This window comes from Eulemur rufifrons, chromosome 21 (assembly GCF_041146395.1).
Source record: "Eulemur rufifrons isolate Redbay chromosome 21, OSU_ERuf_1, whole genome shotgun sequence".
NCBI classification, from domain to species: Eukaryota; Metazoa; Chordata; class Mammalia; order Primates; family Lemuridae; genus Eulemur; species Eulemur rufifrons.
In genome coordinates this window covers 7671732-7692347 of record NC_091003.1, presented here as the reverse complement: position 1 = coordinate 7692347, position 20616 = coordinate 7671732, and the positions used below count along the sequence as shown (strand labels likewise).

The 20616-nt window shown below is 40.9% G+C and overlaps 1 protein-coding gene and 1 non-coding gene across 2 annotated transcripts in view; both read left to right on the top strand.

The window, feature by feature from the left end:
• Positions 1-694: 694 nt before the first annotated feature.
• Positions 695-798, top strand: LOC138401997 (U6 spliceosomal RNA). The gene has a single exon (XR_011236591.1). It is a non-coding gene; the product is annotated as a U6 spliceosomal RNA (small nuclear RNA).
• A 6530-nt stretch (positions 799-7328) lies between these two features.
• NAA25 (N-alpha-acetyltransferase 25, NatB auxiliary subunit) overlaps positions 7329-20616 on the top strand; it is a 57775-nt gene continuing 44487 nt past the window's right edge. Inside the window, exons 1-4 of the mRNA XM_069497602.1 lie at positions 7329-7396; positions 16679-16764; positions 17189-17327; positions 19111-19229. Coding sequence (XP_069353703.1) covers positions 7339-7396; positions 16679-16764; positions 17189-17327; positions 19111-19229 — 402 coding nt within the window. The 5' untranslated portion in view covers positions 7329-7338. The remainder of the gene's footprint in view (positions 7397-16678; positions 16765-17188; positions 17328-19110; positions 19230-20616) is intronic.

Genomic DNA, 20616 nt, shown 5'->3' with positions numbered 1-20616 from the left:
CCTTATCCTTCTTTCCAGGTGGGGCAATTGCCCGAAACAGCAGCAAATGAGGGAACCCTTGTCCCGAGAAGAGCTGGAGATCCTATCTACTTAACAAGTCCTCCTACTGTCTTCCTCCCCTTTTTCAAGATTATCTTGGCTATCGTAGGTCATTGGCATTTCCAGATAAATTTTAGAATCAGTTTGTCAATTTCCTGGCTGGTTTTAATCCCTTATCTCTTATGCTCCATTTTACCAGAGAATTGACCGTATAGCATCACTACCTCCCTGAGCCTCCTTCATGTCAAATCAAGGGCCTCCTTCTTGGCATCCAGCAGTCAAATGCAGCTGACAAGGCTCTCCTAAGAGGCCAGCACCTCAGAGGCTGTACAAAGCAAGTGCACACTCAAAACAGAGAATCCAGCCAGCTGCACAGATTCCCATTTGCAGACCCCAGCTTTGACCTTTGACCTCCCTTGAATGGAGCCTGTAAACTGTTCCATGACCAGCCAGACATACATATGGAAATTTAACATACGATAATGATGGCATTCTGTGCTTTGTGAAAAAGATGGGTTATTCAAATAAGTAGGGTTTGGTACAACTGAAAACGGTAAAACCGGAAACCCATCTTGTTATTTACACAGAAATAGATTCTAAATGGATCAAAGATTTACCTGTTAAACATGAAACCATAAAAATACTAGGATCCTGCTTGCTTCAGCAGCACATATACTAAAATTGGAACGATACAGAGAAGATTAGCGTGGCCCCTGCGCAAGGATGACACACACACACACACACACGCAAAAATAAATACTAGGAGACTGCTTGACGATATCTTGTCTTATTTTTAAAAAAGAAAAAAAAACGAGAATTAATAAAGTAATTTGAAAATGATATTGAAGTGGGGAAAGGCTGCAAAAAAATAAAACATTTCTTCATTACAAAAAAACCCATACCAGCTGGGCGAAGTGGCTCTCACCTGTTATCCCAGCTACTTGGGAGACGGAGGCAGGGGAATTGCTTGAAGTCCGGAGTTTGAGAACAGCCTGGGCAATATGGCAACATACTTTTTATTTATTTATTTATTTTGAGACAGGATCTCACTCTTTCACCTGGGATAGAGAGCAATGGCATCATCATTGCTCACTGTAACCTTAAACTCCTGGGCTCAAGTGATCCTCCTGCCTCAGCCTCCCAAGAAGCTGGGACTACAGGTGTCCACCCTATGTCCAGCTAATTTTTCTATTTTTTGTAGAGGCAGGGTCTTGCTCTTGCTCAGGCTGGTATCGAACTCTGGCCTCAAGCAATCCTCCATCCTGGGCCTCCCAAAGTGCTAGGATTACAGGTGTTAGCCATCACACCCAGCCAGCATTTTTTTTTTAACTTCCTTAAAAAAAATAAAATAAATTAGCAAGGTATGGTGTCATGTGCCTATAGCCCCAGCTACTCAGGAGGCTGAGGCAGGAGGATCACTTGAGCCCAGGAGATTGAGGCTGCAGTGAGCTATGATCACACCACTGCACTCCAGCCTGGGTGACAGAGATAGACCCTGTTTCTAAAAAAAAAGAAAGAAAGAAAAAGAAAAGTGATTACAAATTAGAAAGAAAAGACTAACAACCTGAAAAAAGTAGCCAAAGAACATGAGAAGACTAATGAAAAAGAAATACAAACTGGTCTTAAACAGATGACAATATGCTAAATATCATTTGTAACCAGAGAAACATGAATTAGAATTATACGGAAATATTTTTCACTATGAGATTATCAAAGATCCCAAAATTTGAGTGCACATTGTGTTGGCAAGAGAAACTGGCATTTTTACATGCTGGTGGTGAGACTGCAAATTCATACAAACTTGTCAAAGTGCAATTAGGGAATATTTATCCAAATAGCAGGTGAAAAAGCAACTTACAAAAGCATATGAATAACATGAAAACATTTATGGAATTTTTAAAGGAAACAAAACAATATCACATATTGTTTATAAAAACATACATATATAAGAAAAATATTAAAACATGGATGAAAGGATAGTCTGGGAGCACAATAGCCGTTATCTCTGGAAAGGCAGGGAGGTGGGGAGAAAAAATATGCATGCAATATATGAGTCTATCTACACATGCCAAATGTTAAAATTTGTTAAATCCGTGTGATATGTATACATGAGTGATATTCTCTTTTACAGATCTTGAAATATTACATAATTTTTAAAAGGAAAAACACTAGTTTATAGAGGAATATTAATAGGGTGATGGAAATGTTCTGAAATTGGATTATTGTAACGGTTGAACAATCATTAAATCGTGCGCTTAAAAAACGCAATTTTCAGCTTGCCTGTGAATTTTGTGGCATGTAAATTATACCTCAATAAAGTTGACTATAAAATTATAAAAATATAGCTTACAAAAGTATCATATTTGCTACGCTTTGTTAAACAAGAATAACAAAATTAGATGAATCCTTTCTGGTTTGGCCTGCATTTTTTAGTATTCATATGCCACCTGGTGAACAGAATTGGAAGTGCTGGGGACACAGCCACTGCACAGAAGGGATTGTGGTGGAAAGGGGCCTGCGCCCAGGATAGAGTACAGTGGTGTGATCATAGCTCACTGCAATGTGACACTCCTGGGCTCAAGCGATCCTTCTGCCTCAGCCTCCGGAGTAGCTGGAAGTACAGGCACACACCACCAGGACCAGCTTATTTTTCTACTTTTTGTATAGACGAGGTCTCCCTCTTGCTCAGGCTGGTCCCCAACTCCTGACCTCAAGCAATCCTCCTGCCTCGACCTCCCAAAGTGCTAGGATTGCAGGTGTGAGCCACCGCGCTCAGCTATTTTATTATCATAATTTTACAAATGCAGAAACTGAGGCTCAGAGATGTTCCTTCATCTGCTTAGGATCACAGAGTTTATAAATGTCAGAGCCTGGATTGAAAGCTGAATCTGTTTGATTTCAGAACCAGAGTTGCTGTTTATTCTACTGTCAAAAGTGCAGGAAATCAACCATGAAAATTGTGCAATATGTCATTGTCCTGTTTAGGATTAGGTATTAGAACAAGTCCATCAAGACAGAAAAGAAAAACAGAAACTGTAAGAGTCATTGGGTGGAGACACCTACATCACCACACCCAAGCAATGGGGTCCTTCTCCCTGTGTCCCCAGCTTCTCAGGTACAATGCACCCACGTGCCTCACTGCCCTTTAGGGAGAGGGTTTCTCACCAGAGCAAATCTTTCACCAAATGAAGGGTGTATTCCCCTGCTCTAAGCTGAGAGAATGGAACCACCATTTCATGAACACCTGCTGAGAACTTTTCCATAATGTCCTCTCTAAGAGTTCCAACTTCTGAATCATACAGCATGAACGGGCTTTTGGCTCCCTTGGTGGTCATCTCCTTTGTTACCTGAAGTGACTCAGGCCTGCCAAAGGGTGTGGAAGCTGCCTCCCCAGGGGCAGGTAAGGACAGGCCCGCCTGGGGCCGGGTCACTGCTTCAGTCTTAGACTCTGAGCACAAGTGGTAGGAATGAGAAAAGAAAAAGGCCAATTCATCCTACTTGGATGGGAAACAGCTTTCAGAGTGGAGGAAAATACATCCCACTAAGGATGGTGACCTAAAGATCTAGGGGCCTCTGTTAGGTAGGTCCAGATCACACCATGGCCTTGCCAAGTTCAGAGAGCTGGGTGGCAAGCCTGTCGGCATTCCTCTGGAGACGGGCCAATAAAAGTAACCTATGAACATAGCTGAATAACCACAGCCTTGGCCAGGAGCCTCCTATGTGTCCCCCCTGAAGGTGCTGTATTTTTCCATTCCTGGGAAATTCTTGAAACTCAGGTGACTCAGCATCTCTTTCACTTGCACCAAAGGTGAACCCTGTGTCTCTTCCTCCCTCCCCTCCTCTGTCTAAGCCCAACCTCAGCCAGCTGATATCTGGGTACACCATCTCAGAGTGATGCTGGGGTCAGCTTGCCTGAGGCTCCTACCCTTCATTCTTGCTGGTTAGCATGATTTTGGGGACATGGAGTTCTCCCTGGGGTAGGGTTGCCAGATTTAGCAAGTAAAAGTACAAGGCACCCAGTTAAATTTGAACTCTGGATAAACAATGAATAATGTATAAGTCTGTCCCAAGGATTGTGTTGTATTTTGCCTAATAACTTTATCCTGGGAGTATTTAAATGCTTTCCATTAACCTTGAGCAGGGGTCAGCAAACTTTTTCTGTGAAGAGCCAGATAGTAAATATTTACAGCTGTGAGCCATATGGTATCCACTGCAACTACTCGACTCTGCTGTCGTAGCATGAAAGCCATAGGCAATGCATAAATGCACAGCTATGGCTGTTTTCTACGCAATTTTATTTACGGACACTGATATTTGAATTTTAAATAATTTTCACATCATGAAATATTCTTCTTCTTCTGATTTTTTCATGCATTTAAAAATGTAAACACCATTCCTAGCTCACAGGCTATACAAAAACAGGTGGTATGCAAGATTTGGCCTATGGGTCATAGTTTGCCCTCCTCTGAGCTAGGCCAGAAAGTTTGTTTCTTTATTCATATATCTATATATATATATATATGGATATATCTCTCTCTATATATATATGGATATATATATATTTATTTTTATTTTTTTAGTAGAGATGGGGTTTCACTCTTGCTGAGGCTGGTCTCAGACTCCTGAGCTCAAGCGATCCTCCTGCCTCAGCGTCCCAGAGTGCTAGGATTACGGAGTGAGCCACCTCACCCAGCCATCAGAAAGTTTGATTCTCGGCTTATGCCTGTAATCCTAGCACTTTGGGAAGCTGAGGTGGGAGGATCACTTGAGGCCAGGAGTTCAAGACCAGCCTGGGCAACATAGTGAAAGTACACCCTTCATTTGGTGACAGATTTGCTCTGGTGAGAAACCCTCTCCCAAAAGGGCAGTGAGGCACGTGGGTGCATTGTACCTGAGAAGCTGGGGACACAGGGAGATGGACCCCATTGCTTGGGTGTGGTGATGTAGGTGTCTCCACCCAATGACTCTTGTAGTTTTTGTTTTTCTTTTCTGTCTTGATGGACTTGTTCTAATACCTAATCCTAAACAGGACAATGACATATTGCAGTTTTCATGGTTAATTTCCTGCATTTTTTTTTTTTTTTTTTTTGAGACAGAGTCCCACTCTGTTGCCCAGGCTAGAGTGCTGTGGTGTCAGCCTAGCTCACAGCAACCTCAAACTCCTGGGCTCAAGCAATCCTTCTGCCTCGGCCTCCTGAGTAGCTGGGAGCCACCATGCCCAGATAATTTTTTCTATATATTTTTAGCTGTCTGGCTAATTTCTTCCTATTTTTAGTAGAGACGGGGGGTCTCACTCTTGCTCAAGCTGGTCTCGAACTCCTGACTTTGAGCAATCCTCCCACCTGGGCCTCCCAGAGTGCTAGGATTACAGGCATGAGACACCATGCCCAGCCCACCAGTCTCTATTGATGGACAGTTAGGATGTTAGGACTGTTAGGAAACAACCTTCATTTTATATTTTTCTGCACTCTGCTGATGGCCTTGGAATCAATTATTAGATCAAAAGGCTTGACATGCTTACCTTTTTTGTGTGCCATTTTTGTAAACATACATTTTAAAACTTTTAAAATATTAAAAAATGTGATGATGCTCATGTAAAGAAATCGGTACAGATGTATATAAAGTAAAAAGTGAAAACATTTACCTCCTTAAGAGGTAACCACTGGTAATAGTTTGGTGTAGTCGCTAAGAGTGTGGATTTGGGAGTCAGACCACCAAAAATTTGACCACAGACTACTCTGTGATCTTGGGCAAATGACCTAACATCTTTATGCTTCAAAATTCTCATTTTAAAATGATGATTACAGGAGTGCCTATTCTACCAGTTTGTCAGAATGAAATGAGATGATGTATGTAAAAGAGCTTAGCACAGTTTCTGGACATAATAAATGATTAATAAATGCCCACTATTATCAGTCACTATTTTCATTACAGTTTTTTTTTTTAGGTATGCATATTTAAAAGCTTAATAGCAATTGCTAACTTGCTCTTCTGGTGGATTCTGAAGACTTTTGATCTAGATCCCCTAACTAATATTTCTCAAAGAGTGGTCCCCAGATTGAATCAAAATATCTGGGAGTATAACTCCAGGAAACTCATGGCTATCAAGTTCCCCAGGGGTTTCAGATGTCCGCTAGAGTTGGAGAATCATTTTTTTGGACACTGAAAGGCCCAGAAAGGGAGAAAGGGAACATCAGTAGTAGGGATGAACCCCAGGTGGTTAAGGCTGACACTAGGGACACTGCATGGGGCCTGTAACAAATGGAGGGGATAAGTGTTCTCAGAAAAAACTGGGTTTGAATCACAGCGACTATGTGGCCTTAGGTCATGACCCCACTGAGCCTTGCTCACCTACTTGGCTTCTTCTCCCACTTAAAGTATTTAACAACTGTCACTTTCTCAGATAGGCTTTCCCTGACCACACTATTTATTATAAAATTGTCTCCATCTCTCACCCCCTCCCCCAAGTCCCTTCTTGATTTTTCTCAGTAGCATTTATCAGCATCTAATATACCGTCTACTTTACTTATTGCTTGTCTCCCCCAGTACAAATAAAGCTCCATTAAGGCTTTGTCTATTTTATTGATGTATCCTCTGTGCCTAAAACAGAGCATGCGAGCACTAAGTTTTGTATGAATAAATCTATCTGTAAAAAGGAAGGTAATACTATAATAGTACCTACCTCCTAGGGAAATACTAGAGCTGTTATGAACATTAAATGATAATGCATTTAAAAAACATGCAACACACTGTCTATGCAGAGCTCTGGCCACATACTGAATTCATCTAGGATGCTTCTTAGTTGGCTGAGCCCCAGGAGAGGGTTGGAGGGTTCTCGAAATTTTGGGGCAGATTTTTACTGTTGATCAGCCAGCCCCCTTACCCGTACTTTTCCCTGGGTCACTGTCCCAGAGGAGTTTCTGGTTCCTCAATAATTAATCATGGCCAAGTCTAACTGGTTTTTCAGGACAGAGGATAAATACGATAAAAAGGAGCAGCCGAGCCCTAATTTTGACCGAGAACTTTCTGTCCTTCTCTCCTCACTTCCCAGTAGGCGACTGGGAAGGGATTTCAATCGCAACAGAAGCCTCCTCTTCCCAGCTTGAGTTCATCTACGAAGCACAAGCACATCTTATGGAAGCGGCTACTTGGGGAATACACCCCTTTCCGCGCAGGCGCGTTTAGTTACAGCCCCTGCGACTATCGCGATAGACTAAGCGAGATCGACGCTGGCCCTTTAACAGTCCTTTCCCGGGGGCCTGCCCCGCGCGTGCGCACAGCGGTTCTGCGCTTGTCATCATGGCGACGCGGGGCCATGTGCAGGACCCTAACGACAGGCGCCTCCGGCCCATTTACGGTGAGTGCCTGAGGCCTGCCTAGTCGCCAGTCCGAGGCGCTGAGGGCTGCCGAGGCCGGGGCAAAGGCCCAAGAAGGGAGCTGAGAGCCCGCGCGCAGGACAGGCAGGCGCTGGGGGCGGGCCGCGCGGGCCACTAGGCCGCAGCCCCGGGCCTCGCGTAGGCGCCGGCCCTGCCTTCCTGAGCCCTGAGGTGGTAGCGGCGCGATTGGGCAGCGGCTGGTTGGCAGAGCTGGCCCGACTGGCAGGCCTGATGGTACGCGCAGACACTTGGGTTGCCCACAGGCTGCGTTGATAGGGCCGCTCCAAGGGAGACCGGAGATCTTCCCGCAGGTGGAAGCCGGCTCCGTCGTAAGGGTGGGACATCCTATCTGAGGGAAAACTCTCCACCAGGGAGTTTTTCTTTACGGAAATTGGGCCTAGGGGGTTGTCTGACTAGGTGGGCTTCGGTGTACATGGAGAAACCGAGGTCCAGAGAGGGGAAGGGGGGCTGACGCAAGGTCACCCAGATCGAGTCAAGAGCAGGCCCAGGATTCCCAAGCTCCTAATCCAGGGCTGTTTGGTGGAGAAACAGCTGCTCTGGGCACACGTGGGAGGCGGGGGGAGGGGGTCTTGGGCCCAAAATAGCGGTGTCAGAGGGGCATGTGGGGCTGCTGGAATGCTTTTCCTTTCTGCCGCTTCTCTGTGGTTTTCTCTGCAGCTTTCTTTCCGCGTGCTAAGTAGATCCTTCTCGACACCGCTTACCTCAGCCCGCAGGCTTTAAGACCTTGATGTCATCCTGTTAACCTGGTAGTGAAAAGCCACAGATCTGTGTTTAGGAGCAATGCTTTTTCAATAACGGAGATGTTCTGTAATTGGATAATGGTCCCTTTTGCATTTTCTTTCTTCTTAGATAGTTGTATGGTCTTGGTCTATCTCATTTAATGATGAGGAAGCTTCAAGGTCAGTGGTTTTTTTGGCAAAAGTAGACCTCACGTTTGTAGTGTGGATGATACTAAAGGGAGGCTTCTCAGGGCTGGGATCGTTTAGTTTTTTGAGGGGGAGGGGTGTTCACGTTATGTGTCTGGCACAATCAGTCCTGCTTTTATTTCATAATTTCTGTGATGCTTTACTCTCATATCTCATCTGATTCTAGCAACACCACCACTATGAGATGGGTAATAACAATAGCTAAAGTGTATAGACCACCATACACTGACATTGTCACTGTTTTTGGCGTTATTATATAGGTTACTCATTTAATCTTCACACATTCTCATGAGGTGCTGTTCTCTTCCAGCGCCCCCCCCCCCTTTTTTAAAACAGATGAAGAAACGGGGGCTTTATTGATGTGTAATTTGTCTTAGGCCACTCAGCTAGTATATCTTGTAGTTAGGATTCGAACCCCTGTGGGCTGTTCCAGGCTCACTCTCTTAACCATTATGCTAGAAACCACCTCACTTTGAGCTGAGGACTCTGATTTTCTTTTCCCTAGGGATGCATATTCTCATGCCCTTGCCCTTAGTATATATTTTCAGAGGGCAGAGATGATCCATACAAGGTGATACAAAGTGGGTGATAGAAGGTGAAAATTGAATCCAAGGTTCATAGTTTGACTAATTTCAGCTTTGTGTACCAGCTGCCTGCAGATTACTTTTTTTTTTTTAACCAAAAAGACTTGCTTTGATGAATAATTGGATTTTTAAAATTGTTCTTGAGGACCAAAGAGAATTCCTTTGGTCCCATAGTCATTGAGAACGAGGAGTGTTTTGACTATCCAATAAGAAACACCATGTCCATTTTACGTTGTTAAACATCAGGACATATTAACTGGGATATATTAATGTGTTATGTTCTCAAAACTGAAGTCAGAGTTATGTAGCTTTTGTTACAGCTACATGGGAAGAGGATTAGAGGCTTTCTTTAGGAATTCTAAGGCGATTAGTCTAAACTGGCAGGAATAGGAAAAGAATGGGCACAAACTGTCCTTGAATTCAGCACTTTTGACTTTTGAACTCCAGACTTTTATTGTTTAAATACATTAGTACCCCTAAATAACTATTGTTCCTTAAATTCAGACATTCACTAGCTGACAAGTGAACAAACTGATCTACGGTGGTGCTCACCCACCAGCCAAAAGTCCAACAACAGTCAGCATTAATTAGTGCTTACCTGTGGGCTATTAGGTAGGTAAGATTATTGTGATCATAGGAAGCTGAAGGCCAGAGAGATTAACTTGCTCAGGGTTGTAGCTAGTGAGTTGTAGAGCAGGGATTCTAAAACAGGCATTCTGACTGGAGAACCCAGCCCTTCGTCAAAATCAGATTCAGCAGCACCACTGTCTTGGTACTGCAGTATTTGTACTGACTATCAAACTTTAAGGATTTTACAACTGTTGAAAACCTTGCCTGGGACCTCACCTCTTCCTGGATATCGTTGAGGGTAGACGTGGACAGGGCTATGAGGTGATTTATTGAGAAATTGTGGTGGGTTGAGATGTGGTGGATTGAAATTCTGCTTGTGTCTAGAGTTGGAATAGCTTTTCTGTGTATAGATTTGATTAGTTGAAACATCTTCACAGTACATCTTGCATTACTCATCATAAATTGATAAGTTTGGGTATGGCATTTTTAGTTTTTGAAAACCTCTACCCATGACCTTATTAGAACTTCTACTTTATTATTCATTCCCTTTTTGCAAAGAATGAATAATCTCTTTTGCTACATAGTTCTCAGCAGAGTTTGCACTCTTGTGTGACTGGGTGTGCTCCAATGCTTTCTTCTACCATTAGTATTAATTTTAAAATATTTTTAAGCCAGGTGTGGTGGCACATGCCTGTAATACCAGCTACTCAGAAAGCTGAGGTGGGAGGATTGCTTGAGATCAGCCTGGGCAACATAGCAAGACCTGGTTCCCCCAAAAAAGTTTTTAGAGATTATGAGGCAAGGAAGGAGAGGGATGGAAAGACATAATAAATATTTGATTCTGTTTAAATAATTGGAAGTGGAAATGATAGACATGGCACTTAATAACTTTGTATAGGATATGGGAATTACTCATAGAAAAATGTTTTTCCCTGAGAATGATAGAAAAAGAGAAAAAAGAAAAAGGTTTTTAAGAGGAGATTTGATAAAGAGAAAGGAAGAAAAGAAAAAGAATGTTTCCATGGGCTTTAGAATACACACACCCACACCTGCACCGACATGATCCTGTCTTACTAACCTGCAGTCTTACACTAGCTTGAATCAGGTGAAGCATATTTCCCAGCTGTGTCTCTCCAATGGCAATCACTTCTTTGGTGAGTTCGGACATTTCCCTTGGGTGCCTCGCCAAACATAAGCTCACTAATTATTCTGCTGTAGTTTGTTAATAAAAACTCTGAGATCTTCAATAAAAGGTGGTATTTATTCTGACCTGTTGGGCAGTGTTAGCTCTGTGAGTCTTGTCCTTCTCTTTTGCCCCAGGAGTGACAGGGTGTTTTGGTGAGTGAAGACTATCTTGCTTTTCTGTAGAGAAGTCACTTGGCACAACCTCTTCTGTTCTGAAAATATGACCCTTAAAAAAGCCCTAGACTTTTAATTTTTTTTTTTTGTTTGTTTGTTTTTTTTTTTTTTGACAGGGTCTCACTCTGTTTTCTGGGCTAGAATGCAGTGGCATCATCACGGTTTACTGCGACCTCAAACTCCTGGCCTCAAGTGACCCTTTTGCCTCAGCCTCCCAAGTAGCTGGGACTACAGACAGATGCGCACCACCATGCCTGGCTAATTTTTTAATTTTTTGTAGCCCTATTGCCCAGGCTAGTCTCGAACTTCTGGGCTCAAGTGATTCTCTCACCTTGGCCTCCCAAAGTGCTAGGATTGCAGGCACAAGCCACTGGGTCTGGCTGACATTTAGGGTTTTTAAGTAAAGGACACTGTGATTTAAATATGCAGCTATCTTGTATTTAGTGCTTTTCTAAATTGGAGCAATATCTTTAGTAATCTCTAAAGCTCTTGTAGGAAGTGGAAACAGTACAGATTATCACTTCAGCTGCTATGGAGACCTTCATGGCAGCTGCAAGCATGTAACTGAAAGGCTTTCCTTTTTATTTGCAAGACTGATACCTTTCCAGCTGTCAATATCCATCCCTAAGTATGATTAGACAACTAAATCCCAGTACTTCTACAGGGCAAGTAGACAGTAGGCCTACATGTGTCAGGGCCCACTGCTGTCTGCATCTCTAAGGAAAGCAGCTTCTGTTGGAAGTGTTACCAAGGAGTGTGGTTTGTGCATTCATTCAACAAATTTTGATAGTCTCTTGCCAATAATTCAACCCAATATTTCCCAAATTTCTACCATTCTTTTACCCAGTGTCATGATTTTAGCAAAATTTTAGTATTATCTGTGCTATTATTTACTTAATATTTTTCTCTAAGTTTTAAAGTTAAATTTATTTTATGATAATTTATATCATTACCATTAATGGAAAACCTGCATCACTTGCTCTATGAAAATAAAACTATAAAAATGAAGTACAATAGAAACAAAACAGTGTTATTAAAGTCTTAACTAGATTCTGATACTTGTGAAACTCTTGATTCTGAGACCTGTTCCTTCCTTGTTAAAAAAAAGAAATTAGCAAGTATCACAGAACTGACACTTTCTCCTTAATGTAAAAGAAATGTTAGAAAAGAGATTAACTTTCTCACTGTGTTATCTGGTGCTGTCTGCAAAGATCACCTAAAACATTTCTTTGGGAATGGTACTCACCCATGCTTTGCAAAACACTGCTTTAACCAATCCATCTTACTGTTTCCTCTGCCTGATTTGTGGATGACTGATTTTGGCTGACTCCTGTCATTAAGGGAACAACATCAATCTTCTGGGCTAAACCACAGTTACCTTTGAGTACGTTTTTAAAAGACTTACTAAAAAGATAGACTTAGGATATTGTTTTTATTGGCCTGTTTTCTCTAAGGGGTACATAATTTATATTACAGAGTTAGTAATGTAAAATGAAAATAAATTTTTCCCCAAAAACTTAGCAGCCACTTAATCAGCAGTCATCTAGGCATCCAGGAAAGGGGAGACTGACATCAGGCTGAATATGGTGAAGTGTCTTAGTTAAAACTCTTTGGGGTACAAGGAACAGAAATTCATTGATACCAGCTCAAGTAAAGGTAGGTTGCTGTTAACCCTTGTGAGAGTCAAGGGCAGCAATGTAGTGCCCCAGGATCTCATGGAAACTGGAGACATGTCAGAATCTGAAGCTTCTTTCTCAGTTGCACATCTCTGCTTTTCTCTGTGTATCCATTCTTTGTTCTTGTTTCTTCAGACTGGTTTTTTCTGCTTACTCATTACCTTATCCAGAGCCCAGCATGTTGGCTTTTGTGGCCACACCACAAAAGGAGGGAGGGTTTACTAGCCTCACCCCGGAAGCTTTATCAGGACCACCCCTTCCCTCGATATTTTTTGATAAAGGTAATTGATGTTTTTCATTTTTATATAAATGCTATGTGAATGAAGAGTCAAAAGATAGCTCTTTTTCTTTGCTCCCTGTCAACCAACTTGCATGCCTTAAAGCTCCTTCAAGATAGAAATTCTGGAGCTGCCATTGACAGCCTCAGACTCAAAATATTTATGATTTCTTGACTGGGGTTCCCCGTAGCTTGCTGACTTGGTCTTTCAGTGTTGTGATTTAAGATTACCAGGAAGAAACTTAGTTTACTTAACTTGGGACAAATGTCCATCCACCCTGGGACAGGCTGCAGTTACCTGGTCTAGACATGGTCTTCTAGCCTTATCCCTTCAGCAAGGGGCAGTGGAAACCAATTCCAGAGAAGAGGGCATGGGCAAATAGATACAGTATATTAGAAGCTTGTCAACTACAGAGGGAAAAGGAAAATATCCTTATAGTCCTGACCTCTGGGACCCGATCCATTTATGGGCAGACCGTCAGAGTTAGGTCTTATTAAGACATGAAGATAATGTTCTGTGAACGTGGAACTTTGCACTACCAAGTCAGCAGTAACTTAGAACTGACTCAGAATGAGATGAGCATCATTATTAAGAAGAGAGAGTGTCATTTATTGAGGTGGTTTATCTGTCAGATATTCTTTTTTTTTTTTTTTTTAAATAAGGTCCTGCTCTGTTCCCCAGGCTAGAGTGCAGTGTAATATCATAACTCACTGCAACCTCAAACTCTTGGGCTCAAGCAATCCTCCTGCCTCAGCCTTCTCAGTAGCTGGGATAACAGGTCCCCGCCACCACATGTGACCATTTTTCTTTTTTGTAGAGATAAGGTCTTGCTATGTTGCCCAGACTGGGCTCAAGTCCCTGGCTTCAGGCAGTCCTCCCACCTTCCTAAATGCTAGGGTTACAGGTGTGAGCCACTGCACCTGGCCCCTCTCCCTGAGTATTAGGTCTTTGACTTTCCTTTCTAGATTGTGACTCCCTACAGAATAAGGCTTCTTATCTTTTTACCTAGCATTATTGGTGCTCATCAATATTAAGTGCATCGAAGAGATAAAAACTCATGTGTTCATGCATCTGTTAACAGTTTTAGTAAAGTGTTCAGTGGAGAAAAATTTAAATTATATGGTAAAATGATAGTTTATTTCTTTTATTTGGGACACTCTGGGCCACCAGAGTCATAGATTATTTGAGTTGTCCATGCCTATGCTGATTTGGGACCTTGATGCACAAAGAAGAACCTGGGAGTGGCAGTAGATTGTGAACTGGCCTGTGTTCAGTCATCTTTGTATATTTAGAATGGACAGCTACTATACTGTTTCCCATTTGTAGCACTTCTCAGTTTCCTTCTCTGGAAATGAATATTTGCTTTTGTTAGACTTTAAAAAAATTGATAAACTTGGCCGGGCGCAGTGGCTCACTCCTGTAATCCTAGCACTCTGGGAGGCCAAGGTGGGAGGATTGCTTGAGGTCAGGAATTCGAGATCAGCCTGAGTAAGAGCGAGACCCCGTCTCTACTAAAAATAGAAGAAATTAGCTGGACAACTAAAAATATATAGAAAATATTAGCCGGGCGTGGTGGCGCATGCCTGTAGTCCCAGCTACTCGGGAGGCTGAGGCAGGAGGATCACTTGAGCCCAGGAGTTTGAGGTTGCTGTGAGCTAGGCTGATGCCACGGCACTCTAGCCCGGGCAGCAGAGCGAGACTCTGTCTCAAAAAAAAAAAAAAAAAAAAAAAGGATAAACTTTATTTTTAGGGCAGTTTTAGGTTTATGGAAATATGAACAGAAAGTACAGAGAGTTCCCATATACTCCCTCATAAGCACCTCCCCCTTCCTTATTAGTAACAACTTGCATTAGTGCGGTACATTTGCAGATCCAGTATGATACATTATTGTTAACCGAAGTCCATATGCTAGCTTACATTAGGGTTCATTCTTTGTGTTGTGCATTCTGTGGGTTTTGACAAATGTATGATGACATGTATCCACCATTACAGTAGTATATAGAATAGTTTCACTGCCTTAAAAAATCCCTGTGTTCCGCCTATCCACCCCCATCCCTCCCCTGCTACAACCATTGATTGTTTTACTATCTCTATAGTTTTGCCTTTCCAGAATGTCTTATAGGAATTGTATAGTATATAGCCTTTTAGGATTGGCTTTTTCCTTTCCTTTTTTTCTTTTTCTTTTTTTTTTTTTTTTGAGACAAAGTCTTGCTCTGTCAACTGGGGTAGAGTGCAGTGGCGTCATGGTAACTCACTACAACCTCAAACTCCTGGGCTCAAGCGATTCTCGTGCCTCAGCCTCCCGAGTAGCTGGGGCTATAGGTGTGCCTCACCACGCCTGGCTAATTTTTTGTATTTTTTGTAGAGACGGGGCCTTACTCTTGCTCAGGCTGGTCTCCAACTACTGAGCTCAAGTGATCCTTTTGCCTTGGCCTCCCAGAGTGCCAGGATTACAAGTGTGAGCCACTGTGCCTGGCCAGAGTGGCTTTTTTTCACTTGGCAATATGTGTTTAAGGTTCCTCCATGGCTTTTTTTTGTGTGTGTATTTTTTCTCATATCTTTTTGTGTTTTGGTAGGTTATTTCTTTTTATCGCTGAATATAATTCCATTGTGCGGTTTATTTATGTACTCACCTATTGAAGGACATCTTGCTTGTTTATAAATTTTGACATTTAATAAAGCTGCTGTGGACATTCATGTGTGCAGATTTTTATGTGTACGTAATTTTCAAATCATTTGGATAAATACCAAGGAGTGTGGTTGCTGGATCATATGGTAAGAGTATGTTTAGTTTGAAAGACACTTTGGTTATTTCTTATAAAAGTGGCTGTACCTTTTCGCATTCCCACCAGTAGTGAATGAGAGTTCCTGTTGCTCCACATTCTCACCAACATTTGGTCCATAGATTGGTTATTTATTTAGAGACATGGTCTCCTTCTGTCCCCCAGGCTAGGGTGCAGTAGCACGATTGTAGCTCACTGCAACCTCTAATTCCTGGGTCCAGCAATCCTCTTGCCTCAGCCTCCTGAGTAGCTGAGACTATAGGCACATACCACCACACCTGGCTAATTTTCCTATTTTTTGTAGAGACGGTATCTTGCTATGTTGCCCAGCTTGGTCTCAAATTCCTGGCCTCAAGTGACCCTCCCACCTTGGCCTCTCAAAGTGCTGGGATTATAGGCATGAGCCATCGTGCCTGGCTATAGATTGTTTTGAGTTGTCTATGCCTCATTTGTTCCTATACTGATTTGGGACCTTATGAAGAAAGAAGGGCCTGGTAGTGGTAGTAGGTTATGGTCTGGCCTGTTTTTGGATGAGAGATAACTATAGAAATGTAAGATTGTATTTTGGACCGTCCTAGCTGTTCAGAGTTAAAATCAGGTCCATGATGTTTTCTTTTTTTTTTTTTTTTTTTGTTGAGACAGAGTCTCACTTTGTTGCCCAGGCTAGAGTGAGTGCCGTGGCGTCCTAGCTCACAGCAACCTCAAACTCCTGGGCTCAAGCGATCCTACTGCCTCAGCCTCCCGAGTAGCTGGGACTACAGGCATGCGCCACTATGCCCGGCTAATTTTTTCTATATAGATTTTTAGGTGTCCATATAATGTCTTTCTATTTTTAGTAGAGACGGGGTCTCGCTCAGGCTGGTCTCGAACTCCTGACCTTGAGCAATCCACCCGCCTCGGCCTCCCAGAGTGCTAGGATTATAGGCGTGAGCCACCGCGCCCGGCCCCATGATGTTTTCAATAGCAAATTAAGATACTTTCTGAAACATCTGTTTCAGCGTGTGCATTTTTCATATTTGTTGTTGAAGGAATAATAATAGCTATTGTATAATTTCTTTTTTCACAGATTATCTTGATAATGGTAATAATAAAATGGCAATTCAGCAAGCAGATAAACTGTTGAAGAAACACAAGGATCTTCATTGTGCTAAGGTAAGTTCTTTTACTCTTGAGTTACTTATATTTGGTGGGTTATATTTGTAATTCTTCACCTTAAAGGGGAAGGATGTTTAATCTCTTTAGTGACATTGGGTTGTTTTTTTTTTTGTTTTTTTTTTTTTCAGAGTATGTTGTAGACCATTTAGTTTCCTGGTCATTTACATGCCATAAATAGTATTTAATTAAAAGCTAGCTGTTTATTTCTTTAGATATTATTACCCTAATTTTTTATTTTCACAGGATTCTTTTAAGCAATATTGTGTACTCTTAATATGATTGAAATAGGAGAGACTTTTGCTTTGCTTATATTTTTAGTAAAAATAAGTTCAGTTTATTAGCAACATAGGTATACCTTTCTTTGGTTCATATTTCTTTTTCTGGTCCTTTTAAAAACTGATTTTTCTTTCCTTTCTATCAGGTTTTAAAGGCAATCGGTTTGCAGAGAACTGGAAAGCAAGAGGAAGCCTTCACCTTGGCACAGGAGGTGGCAGCCCTTGAACCCACAGATGACAACTCACTGCAGGCATTGACTATTCTTTACCGGGAGATGCATCGACGTATGTTTCTTTCTTTTCACTGTTTTTCAACCTGAGCTAAAGTTTTTGGGTATTTCTGATTGAGTTTTTGAGTTAGCTTTGTCTGATTTACTTGTCATTCATGATTCGAATGGATGGCAGCGGGCAGAATAATGCATTAGCAGTGGTTTGTGAGGACTGTAGACCGAAAGGATAGTTTACATGTATTAGGATCCTTGAATTGGAATGAAGATTAAAGTGAGTTTGTTATGATATTCTGATTAGCTAAATAGAGGCCTTACCCTTATTTTCACTTTTTAGTACAGAAAATTTCAAACATAGACAAAAATAGAAGAGTATAATAAATTCCATTGTTCCCATTACCCACCTTCAGCAGTTATTAAGACATAGCCAATTTTATTTTGTCTATACTCCTCCTCCTGCCAGATTATTTCAGAGCATATTCTAGATAGTCTATGATTTCATCTATAAATAAAGATTTTCATTATTGATTTCTTAATATTATGAAATAATACATATTTTTCATAATACGTATTATGAAAGAATATATTTTATGTAACATACTAGTAAATTTGTTGTTTAATAATTAACACTCATGAACCTACATCCAACTTAAGAAATAGAGCATTATCAATATTAGGAAGGTTTCCTGTGTATGTACCTCATCAATCTTAGTTCCCCTTTTACTTCCCAAGAGGAACTTGCTATCCTGAATATTTTTCATTCTCTTGTGTTTTAAAAAATATTTATCAATTTTTTTCTCTAAGTTATACATTATTAGTTTTGCTTAATTTTGAACTTCATATAAGTGAATTTGTACTATATGTATTCTATGACTTGCATTTTTCATCTGATTTTCAAGTGGCTGTAGTTAATTCATTTTTACTGCTACAAAATATTTTGTTGGGCGACTACACTGCAGTCTAGCAGTGTAATTGTCAGATCATAGGGTAAGTGTATGTTTAGCTCCAAGATAAAGAAAGATAATGTCAACTTGTTTCCTCAATGTCCTAGCAGTTTCTGATTTTTTATTGTTCCACATCCTTGTCAACACTATTCTTTTTTTTTTTTTTGAGACAGAGTCTCACTCTGTTGCCCGGGCTAGAGTGAGTGCCGTGGCGTCAGCCTAGCTCACAGCAACCTCAAACTCCTGGGCTTAAGCGATCCTACTGCCTCAGCCTCCCTAGTAGCTGGGACTACAGGCATGCGCCACCATGCCCGGTTAATTTTTTCTATATATATTTTAGTTGTCCATATAATTTCTTTCTATTTTTAGTAGAGACGGGGGTCTCGCTCTTGCTCAGGCTGGTCTCGAACTCCTGACCTTGAGCGATCCACCCGCCTCAGCCTCCCAGAGTGCTAGGATTACAGGCGTGAGCCACCGCGCCCGGCCAACACTATTCTTAACCTTTAAAATTTTTGCCAAACTGGTGGGCAGAAAATGTTATTTTATAGCTTAATTTTGTTTCTAATTCTTACAAAAGATAAAACTTAAGAGTTGGGGTATTATATCTGATTATTTAAGGATTACGTTGATTTGGGGAAAGAGTTAGGAAGGAGACTGAAGCCAGATCCTATAGGGTCTTGCGTGTTGTAAATGTGTTGAGGAGGCCTGACCTATTTCATGCTTCATCCAAACAACACCTAACCAAGAGAAGAGAAATGATCAAATGAGGCAAAGCAAATACTTCTTCCTTAATGATAGAAGACATCTGTTTCTGCCAAGTAGGAAGAAAATTAAATGCTGTTAGGATTTTCTTTAATTATTGAAGTGTAATGTAAATCTTATTTCTCTTTATCTTAGCGGAGTTAGTTACAAAACTTTATGAGGCAGCTGTGAAGAAAGTTCCCAATAGTGAGGAGTATCACTCTCACCTTTTCATGGCCTATGCCAGAGTTGGTGAATACAAGAAAATGCAACAGGTAATTTGATCCTCAAACCCACTGGGCTATGGTATTTGCTATTGGAGAAAAATGTCTCTTTAATGTGATTTAACTGCACTGGAGTGTGTTTATATAGAGTTGAATTTATGTATTTGTGTGTGGAGATCAGCCAGTTATTTTCCATACGGGTTTAATGAACCGTCATTCAAGTTCTTTAAGTGTTTAATTTGGAAAAAAGTTGATGGTCTCCTTTTGTGGCTTGGTGGTGTGTTTTGTTTGGTTCTGGTAAGTCTGCTTCAAATTGTCCCACTGTAAAATTGCTGTTACATTTTCAGAAAATGGGCAGAAATCTCAGAGCAAAAAATGTACACACTGCAGAAGGAGTAATTTTAAAGTTTCAGTCTAATTTGTAAACTTTAATTGTTGATAGCCTGTTGAGATTTTTAAATCTACCAGGGGGAAAAAAATCCCCATTGCCTCAGATGCTTGTTTTTTGTTGTTGTTGTTGTGTTTTTTTCCCTGAGGCAGCTTATCTGTCATAAGTGTTCTTTGTATACATGTGAAGGAGCCTCATTTGGACTAGCGGTGAGTAAAGATGATATCCCAGAGAAATGAAACTTGCACTATTAAGCCTACAAACAGTTACAATAAAAGCTAATTTTTTAAAGAAATGCTTTGTTTGTGAGTATAATGTCTTCTGAAGGCAAAGTTTCTTATGAGGGTTTTTATCTTACCATATTCTTTACCTGAAATACAACAATAGATAAATCAGGCAGGATGGAAGATACTATATTAATATAAATATTTCTCCTTAAAATCAACCTTTATATATACAAACAATATATGTATATCAAATAACAAAAAGGACAAGTTCATGCAATAGCAATATTAAGGTAAATTTTGAGAAAAGGAAAAAATAATCTACCACTTGAACATAGAGCAGTTTTCTTTTTTGTATAGCTTAGCTTTACATGTTGTCAGAGATACAATATATACAGTTTTGCATCTTGCTTTTGGAAATATTGCTTTGATGTGGTTTAACAATTATAGCTCCTTAATATATTTTTTTAATTTTTAAAAATTTTTATCTATATGAAACATGGTCTCACTATGTTGCCCAGGCTAATCTTGAACTCCTGGCTTCAAGCATTCCTTCTGCCTCAGCCTCAGCCTCCCCCACATATCTGGGATTACAGGCACGAGCTATTATGTCTGGTATAGGTCCTTAATATGTTTTAACTATAACTTGTTTTTATTTTATTCCATTCTAATGCATTGGAAAAATGAAGTTGTCTTCTGTTAAATGTTTCAGAATGGAATGTCTAATTTTTGTACTATCATTGTTTCTGCTTAAGGAAGCTATGATTCCTTAGCTTATATGTATGTTTATGTTGAATGTGGTATGGCAGTCTGAGGTAATAAATAG